Raw genomic sequence first — 9362 nt, 5'->3', positions numbered from 1 at the left:
GCACACAGAGTGAACTTAATTGCAATGCCATGGCTTGTAATAGGTGATCTCAATATAATCTTCAACAATGAGGAAAAATTAGGGGGACTTCCTTTTGACAGAAAAAATTAGAGCCTATCTTGAACTTAATTCGGCGAACAGGTCTAGAAGACTTAGGTTTTACAGGGAATATATTTACTTGGAGTAATAAGAGAGAAGGAAGTGCTACCATTAAACAGAGGTTACATAGAGCCATAACAAATGCTGAATGGAATGAGGAATTTCAAGAAGCATCACTGCACAATTTAGTGGTAATTGGGTCTGATCATGGGCCAATTTTCCTTTCTTTAAACTCTTTACACACCCATTTAGTACCCACTTTTAAATTCTATGATACCCGGCTTAAGGAATCATCATGCATGGAGGTTATAAAACAATCTTGGAATATTAGTACCAATATACCAGCCTTGGATATCTTAGAAAATATTACTAACCTAGGAATTAATCTTAATACTTGGAAGAGAGACATCTTTGGTAAACCAAACAAAAACATTAAATGTCTGCTAAAGACTATAGAAAATTTAGAAGCCAACCACCCAACTCTCGTTGCTCAAACCTAAATAAATAAGAAAATGTTAGAATTAGAAGCTCCATATGATACGCATGGAGAAATAGCAAAGACACATGCAGTCTAGGAACAATACAATAGCTCTAGGAGAAAGAAACACAAAAAAATTTCTCATTTACACGCTGAAAAGGAGGAAAAGAAATAACATTGATTGTATTCAGGATAAAAACAACACTGTAGTATCCTCCAGAGATGAAATTGATGAAACTATAACTTCATATTTCTCTGAGCTTTTTGCTAAATCTTCTATAGACCCTGAATAGGAAATTTTTTTCCCATATCAAAAGTACTATCTCCATAGAAGAGAATTTAACCTTAACTGTAATACCTTCATCGGAGGAAATTTGGATGGTGTTAAAAAATCTAAACTCAAACAAGGCACCGGGGTAAGATGACTTCCCGGTGAGTTTCTTTAAACATAACTGGGACATTATGGGCTCCCAACTAGTGGAGTAGTGCAGGATTTCTTCAAAAAAAATAAATCTAGATAGCAATTTGAACAAAACTTATCTATTTTTAATTCCTAAAACAAAACATCCTAAAACCCCTGCTGATTACAGGCCAATTGGTCTGTGGAACACTCTATATAAAGTTATATCTAAGTTGATGCCTCTTGGTTATCTGAAAACACTAATGCTGGTTTTGGCTTTATCATTCGCAACTGGACATGCACCTTTCAAGCAGCAAAATTTGGATGGTGCAGTACCTTCTCAACCGAAGAAACAGAAATTGTAGCTCTATTTAGAGCAACACAATGGGCCAACAGAAATAACATACAAAATTTGGCAATAGAGGGGGACAATCATGCAACAATATGGTATTTACAAGGAAAGGCAACAACGGTTCAATGGCAATGCATCTCAATCTTAGATGAAGTCAAATTGTTAGCAGAACAACTGGTATCATTTCAAGGATTTACATGTAGATAGAAGAGCAAACAAGGTGGCAAACTTATTGGAAAAACAAGGGCGAAGATCGAGTAACACAACTTCTTGGGCTGATCAAGCTCCTAGTTTTTCAATTCATGCAATTTCTTTTGACACTGTCAAAGCGTATGATATTTGTAGTTTCAATAAGAATGCTTTTGTACCTCGTTCTATTGAAGTTAATCCACCAAATTCAGTCACTAGAAGAGCAACTCATCATGAGTTTGTCTCTGAGGAGTTTGATTTCGCAGATTAATGGAATGAACTGGTCATTCATTGACGGAGGTGGGGGTGGCTTACCTCGGCTGAGAAAAAAGGAAAAGCCCATGTCTGAATTTGGATAGCCCGGCCATGCGAAAGGAAATCAAACTTGACATATCTTGAAGAAAATCTAACGACCGGGAATATATGTAGTTGTATAACTAAGATCTAATGATACATTATAGTAGTTGAGGGAGGATCCATGGATACCCTTAGATGGACAAGCTCATACATGATTTACACCATTTTTTCCGCAAAACCCAAATGACTATGAATTTAAGTGTAATATTTTGATAATATGTTCCTCTTATAAGACTCTACATTACTAAAAAAAAATGAAAGCAATTCGAGATAGTAAACCTCACCATCTACCGCTCTTAATTTCAACTGTTAACTTTGAACGACTGATATTCAAAGGGGTAGATGGTCATTTTATACATCTCGAATTGCATTCACTTTTTTTGTAGGAATGTAAAGTCTTATAAGAGGAACATAGCATCAAAATATTACACTTAAATTCATTGTCGTTTGGGTTTGCGGAAAAAATGACGCAAATCTTGTCTGACCTTTTCCATCTAAGAGTGTCCATGGATCCTACCTCATAGTAGGATAAACAGAAAAACGCCATTTCTTATATGCTATAATTATATACATAAATTTAAAATATTTTTTTATTTAGTAATTATTTTGCACAAACCAAAGTGAGAATATTGAAGCACCATAAATTTAAACACATTAATATTTTTATTTATTTATTTATTTATGTATTTTTCAGATCATCAAATTATAAGTATTTCATTCCAAATAGGAACATTTACATGATGGTTTCCAAGAAGAACAAGTACATCATAATATGAAATAAGTACAAAGAAAGATGCAAACGCAAATAAATCGCTAAGAGAAAGAGCGATCTACAACGATAGCACCCAAGTCTTGTATTTTGAGATTGGAGAAGAAATGTACCTGAAATTATAATTCGACCATTTTGATAGATTTTGTTCTAGAAAAAGAGATGCTCCCATGATTGAGGAGTTATTTTCCCAAAAATTCTTCATATGCAGCGAATAACCCGGAAGACGTAGATCTATTTTTATGATGAAGAAGAACTTGATCTTACCCTGCCGATTGTCGATGTACTTGTAACAAGATATCCAAGCACGAACAAATCGCTAGAAAGAAATACTCTGAAAGTGTAGATAAAATTGCCCCTAATAGTGAAGATAAAAATCTCTCTAATAGCGAAGATATTATTGAAAACAACAAAGTAAACCTTAAATCACTAAAAACAAACAAATCTTTGATCAGATCTAGTCCCTAAAGGACTAGATCTGAGCAGAAAGAAGAAGTTGATGAGTTTTTATTCTAGGTTTAGAGAGGAGAAGAGAAGAGAAAGAGTTTTTTGTATTTTTTTTTACAGAACCAAAAAAATTGGCGGCCTACTGCTGCATTATCAAATCAAAGTAATGACTTTTCGATACTCTTAATTTATAGTTTTTTTTGTGCATATCCCATACATAACGTAACACAATTGTAGATATACTCTATGGTGAACAAATCTGATTCAAAGTGTTGTGCTCCAAAGAAAAGACGTGTAATTTATTCATTTTAGATATTTTACTGCATTTATCTATTCACTTCAGATATTTTACGTATTCATTTTTATCTCGGTTGAGATGAATGAAAAATAGCCTACCCAAGAAAAAATTTCTGGTTCCATCGTTGTGGTCATTACAGCCCATCGTATTGCTAATTAAACCTGATGTTTTACTGTTCTCGGCTCAGCTGTTGTTTAGTTTCTTTTCTTTTCTTTTATTTTATTTTTACTTACATAAATAATTTATTTGTATCTAAATTTAGTCTAGATACGTGCCCAACAAGTCAATATAAACTTTACAATATAGATATGTAACTGATTCAAATATCCAATGCATGCTAAAAAAAAAAAGAAAAATCAAAAAAATAGTCTGAGATAAGGTAAATCAGACATCATGAAAAAAACGAAAAACAAAAAAAACAAACAATAATTTGGGCCAAGTCGGTTTTAAATCCCAAGTCAGGCAAAAATAAAAAAAATAAAAAAAATGAGTTTAAGTGTGATAAATTAAAAGGCATTCTCAATTTATTTGCTTATTGTATCTTTATTATAATTGGATATCCCAAGTCCCTAATTTCTTGGTATTTAAAGTAATTGTTCTTGAAAATTATATGATTTATAAAGAGATACCACTACTAGGGGTGATACCAATTCAGCGATCCGACGGTCAGGATCGTTTAATAGTTTTTTATCCTATATAGATTGGTATCACCCCAAATAATACTGGTATCCCCTTTGTGAATCGTGAAAAATCATCTTCTAAAGTTAAAAACATGACTCTATTGTAGTCCGTTAATAACAGAAATGAGCGTGTAAGGACAGTCTTCTCTAGATAACATAGTAATACACAATGGAAGTCAATCTTCCCCCTGGATCAAAAGTGGGAGCCCCTTAGAAACAGTGTTACATTAGATGAGACTTAAGAGTTGAGAGAGCTTGAAATGTTTTAGTAGAGGTTGAGGTAGACCATAGACATCAATCGTACCAGATCCAGGCTAGATTCTTTAGTGATGTTCTCTTACAATACAATTAATTGTTCTTTCCTTAAAACTTCGATTCTTTTGAAATTTGAAGTAATTAGTATGGGGTTCCAATAACATTTCCCCGTGAGCTTTGTTTCTTTAAAAATATAAAAATAAAATATGCCCTTATTGTTATTAGGAATAATTTATTAATTTTGTTGATCATCAAACCAAAGAGAAATACAAAAACTACCTAAAAAGCCCTGTATGGTTCCTATTATATTACTCAATAATAAACAGTCAGCAGCTTAAGTTAATGAACCAAGAATAATATGACTGTATCAATGGATTAATTTGAAGTAGTAGGTGACTAGTAATGAGGCATTAGGGTTACCAGAAACCTTATAAATATATAGAGCTCATTACCGGTATGTTTTGTAGAGAAAACTAGCTAGTAATCTAATTTAATATAGACAGGAAAAGTATTAGCTTGGTCATGGGTATGGAGAGAGTATGGATGGTTTCAGTTCTCTTCATAGTTCTTGTAACAATCTTGGGTCTCTATGATTTGCCCCAAACTATGGCAGCTGCTACTCCGACTGTCATCGTGGTTGGAGCTGGCATGTCCGGTGAGTGACACATACATACATAGTGGTAATCATCATGCAAATTAATTTACATGTACCAGCTATACATAAATATCTCTCTCTGATTATAATTACTTGATGTTTGTTTGTAGGGATATCCGCCGCAAAGACGTTATCGGATGCAGGAATAAAGAACATTTTGATAATTGAAGCAACTAACAGAATTGGTGGTCGCATCAAAAAGACTAACTTTGCAGGCTTATCCGTAGAGTTGGGTGCAAACTGGGTCGAAGGGGTTAACGGAGATCAAGTAAATCCTATTTGGACCATGGTGAACAAAATTGGCCTCAAAACCTACTATTCTGATTTTGACCACCTTGCGAATCATACTTACAAACAAATGTACGAATATCTTGTCAATCCATCCTTTTAAACAATATTCTATAAATCCAACAATATGTGTATTTAAGTACATACTCCTATGTTATTCCCTTGTTTATAATCCAGGGGAGGGGTTTATGAAGAATCCGTAGCTCAACAAGCGTACGATTCAGCAGATGAACTCTCTACATCCAGCCAAAAATTATCGGTTTCTTTATCTAGACGAAGACAAACAGATATGTCAATCCTTGCATCCCAACGACTCAAAAACCAGTTAAGCAGCTAATTGTTAAATGCTTTGACTCTCAGACACACAGAAAAATAAAGATGAAAAGTAATAATTGTGACTAAATTTTTGCAGTGTACCATCGACACCAATTGAAATGGCAATCGACTATTACACATATGACTACGAATTTGGTGAGCCACCACGAGTAACTAGTTTGCAAAACACAGAGCCCTTGCAAACATTTACCGACTTCGGCGAAGATTATTACTTTGTTGCAGATTCAAGGGGTTATGAGAGTGTTGTTCATTACGTTGCTAAGCAATTCCTAACTACTGATAAGGCTGGAAATATCACTGATCCTCGACTTGTGCTGAATAAAGTAATAATTACTGATCATTACGTTGCTGAGTAATTCCTAACTACCGAGTATTAACAGTGACTATTACACATATCAGCACCGTTCGGTGTTTTCAACATTTGATCAATAATATACCGCTATATTGTAACAGGCTGTGAGGGAAATACAATATTCCCAAAGCGGTGTCGTCGTGAAGACTGAAGATGGATCAGTGTATAAAGCTGATTATGTGATGGTTTCTGCTAGTATTGGTGTGCTGCAGACAAATCTTATCGACTTTGTGCCTGATCTGCCGGTTAGCCAGCATCTCATTTTATGTTATTTCCTCCATCATGCTATTAGATGACCTACTTATTAAAAAGAAATTTGTCCCACTAATAATAGTTGACTTATCGGAAGAAAATATTTCTACAATTACCTTTTGATTGATTATTCGTTAATTTAAAAAATATATATAATTTAATATTCATGTCTATATTCTTTACATATGTGTTTTAAAATAGTTTTTAATGATATAAAATTTATGAATATCCGTAATATATTCTTAGAGATAAATCATTTCCAAACTTTATTAATTATTATCCATAATGGTGTAATTTTAAATATACTTAAAAACATTCATTTTCCTTCCTTGTCTTAAAAATTGTTCAAACTTGAACTTCGTCATCAAGTCAAGTTGTCTTAAAAATTGTTCAAACTTGAACTTCGTCATCAAGTCAAGTAGGGTGACGGCGGGAGTATTATGTAAGTTCCCTAATTAAATAAGCTGAGTATTCATGATCAGCGGTACTTCTCATTTGGTGCAGGCATGGAAATTATTGGCCATATATCAGTTTGATATGTCCATCTACACCAAAATTTTCCTCAAGTTCCCTTATAAATTTTGGCCTACTGGTAATGGCACGGAATTCTTTATCCACGTTCATGAAAAACGAGGTTACTATACCATGTGGCAGGTAACTTCATTAATTCGGTTAGACGGACAAGCTATTTATTAATTAACTTTATTACATCTAGCTTATAATCATGTCTTTCAATTATATTCCAGCAACTAGAAAATGAGTACCCTGGAGCAAATTGCCTCTTAGTAACAGTAACAGACGACGAGTCTAGACGGGTAGAGCAACAACCAGATTCAGAAACCTTGGCCGAGATAATGGATGTCCTAAGAAACATGTTTGGGAAGAACATCCCTGATGCCACAGATATACTTGTTCCAAAATGGTGGTCTGATAGGTTTTACAAAGGAACGTTTTCCAACTGGCCTATCGGAGTTGATCAACACGAATATGATCAGATTAGGGTATGTAGCTAGCGTACAATTCAGTTAAAACCTTGTTGGTTTTAATCAAACTTTCTAATATTTTGTTAATGTGCGGGTGATTATGAATTAAAGGCGCCCGTGGGTAGAGTTTATTTCACGGGAGAACATACAAGTGAGCATTATAATGGTTATGTTCATGGTGCATACCTCGCAGGTCGGTGTTCCTTCTCCCATCTTCAAGTAAGTATGCTACAAGTTGACGTGAGAACTCAAAAAATTTTAATATGGTTTTTTTATTGTTTTCCAGGTATTGATTCTGCAAATATCTTGGTCAAGTGTGCCAAGAAGAAAATGTGCAATTACAACATCAAGCCCAAAAGCACCTAAGTTATAGTGCAAGAGTTCCGCTTATCGGAATGCTAGTAGTAATTATCATGAATAATATTGTGGGTAGTTATATTTTGATGAAATGCTGTGATTGAATAAAAGATCGTGTTTTGCAGTGCATGGACTCATCTAGCATTTGTTGGGTTTAGGTTATCTTTGGGTACGGGAGGGTAACAAAACATAGGATCTATTAAATAATTTTCGAGCCAAAGTGTAGCTTGCGACGGATTTGCATGAATGTACACGAATTCGAGACTTTTCCCAGCAAATAATGATTTAATCCAGGATTATAGAAGTTATCTATGTATAGTTATAGTTTATTGAATGCTATCCTGGAATCGTTAGCTGACACTGAAGGAATCAAACAAAGGTAATGATTTAGCCAAAGGTAATTACCATCTCAACAGAAGGTACTAATCTTCATTTCACAATGGATCCAAAAAAAAACAAAAAAAACTAGATTTTTCCATTACCAATATTAGAATTACTAGATAGTTCCCTCGTTCAAATTCCGAAAACTTCATGTAGTGGTATAAAACCAAACACTACATCCAACGGAGTAGAAGATGATTTAACACAAAGTGAAGGTACGCGAACAAATATAGACACAAGGATATACGTGGTTCGGTATGATTACCTACGTCCACGGGGTGAAAGGATGAATGTTATTATTTCTCTTCTTTGGTTACAAGTTGTTCTCACTTTTTCCAATGGTGAAGCTCTCTTAACTCAAGTATGATTCCTTGTTTTTCTCCTCTCTCAACCTGCTTCTCTCTCTCGACCAGCCTTTATATTTATAGGACAAGGTCGACATACAACAGAATTACAATGTTGGTCACATTACATCAATCTAGCTATTCCCTATCGGACCTGCATTGCTCGCCCGACTTTCTGAATTGACCGATAGTCTTCACCCGAGGTCGAGTCTTAATCGTCTGGTTTAGCACGATGTCGCCCTTCTTTCTTCTCGTTCCTTTATTTGACCATCTTTCTTCGTCTGACCGAGTGCTTTCTGATCGTTCGCCCGACCTGTCAGAAGATAAGGGTCACGTCACATCCGACAACTGCTGGGCCGCCACGTCCGACCCACGTGATGCCTCGCTCTTTGCGCTGTTTGGTTCTATCTTGTGCTTCGCCGCTCTTTGTTCTTTGGTGTATCAAAGCTTAGGATCTTGCCACCTATCCCTGTGGATTATCTACACCTACATTTATGCCCCTTCTTTCGCTCGTGTGCTTGGCACGAGGGAAAGAACATCGTTCCACCTTCCCACGTCCTCGAGCATGTCGAGAAGTACGCCATGCAGTCTCCCACTAACCCTCCTTTATGAATTGTAACTGTTGTTGTCGTTTGAGGCGCTGCACCCTATAAATACCTCTCTTTATATTCTCTTTCCTTTGCTCGCCATTCTCAGAGAAATCCGCCATGCAGTCTTCTTTGCCGACGCCATTAATTCCGGTGACTCTCTTATCTCCTCCGTCTTCGTCTTCGCCGTTTCTGTTGGTGAGGTTTGCGACAGTCGTGGTTAATTATTCCTTTTGATTCTATCTTCACCAAAGTTCGTATCTCTCGGTTTGCTTTATGCCATGGCTACTTCTCCGTCAATGACTGAAAAAAGTTGTGTGAGTGATACTTTCTCCGAGGGCGATGTCGTTTCTCTCGATTCCCTGTTTTGGCTTGAGAGTCCTTCCCATCACGATTGTCGTGCTATAAATTCCCTTTTCCCTAATGATTCTACTTCATTTTCATGTAGGTCTGGTAAGAGGGTCTATAAAGACTTGTATGATGATGAGTTCATTGAACAGTTG

At 35.6% G+C, this 9362-nt stretch overlaps 1 protein-coding gene across 1 annotated transcript; it reads left to right on the top strand.

Moving 5' to 3' along the window:
- The first annotated feature begins 4803 nt into the window (after nt 1-4803).
- On the top strand, nt 4804-7754 carry LOC113274550 (polyamine oxidase-like). Its single transcript, XM_026523921.1, has 9 exons — nt 4804-4979; nt 5090-5339; nt 5445-5591; nt 5680-5926; nt 6057-6200; nt 6712-6861; nt 6954-7208; nt 7302-7383; nt 7477-7754. The coding sequence occupies exons 1-9, from the start codon at nt 4847-4849 to the stop codon at nt 7554-7556; spliced, it is 1488 nt and encodes a 495-aa protein (XP_026379706.1). The 5' UTR covers nt 4804-4846; the 3' UTR covers nt 7557-7754.
- Nucleotides 7755-9362: the final 1608 nt, after the last annotated feature.

The sequence above is a fragment of the Papaver somniferum genome, chromosome 4 (assembly GCF_003573695.1).
Source record: "Papaver somniferum cultivar HN1 chromosome 4, ASM357369v1, whole genome shotgun sequence".
Taxonomy (NCBI): domain Eukaryota; kingdom Viridiplantae; phylum Streptophyta; class Magnoliopsida; order Ranunculales; family Papaveraceae; genus Papaver; species Papaver somniferum.
The sequence above is the reverse complement of the archived record's forward strand: the minus strand, read 5'-3'. Positions and strand labels throughout refer to the sequence as shown.

Excerpts from the sequence above, each read along its gene's own strand:
- LOC113274550 (XM_026523921.1), top strand. The coding sequence starts at position 4,847 with ATGGGTATGGAGAGAGTATGGATGGTTTCAGTTCTCTTCATAGTTCTT. Across the intron at positions 6,862-6,953 it reads GTTACTATACCATGTGGCAG|CAACTAGAAAATGAGTACCC; the intron begins GTAACTTCATTA and ends ATTATATTCCAG. Across the intron at positions 7,209-7,301 it reads ACGAATATGATCAGATTAGG|GCGCCCGTGGGTAGAGTTTA; the intron begins GTATGTAGCTAG and ends TATGAATTAAAG.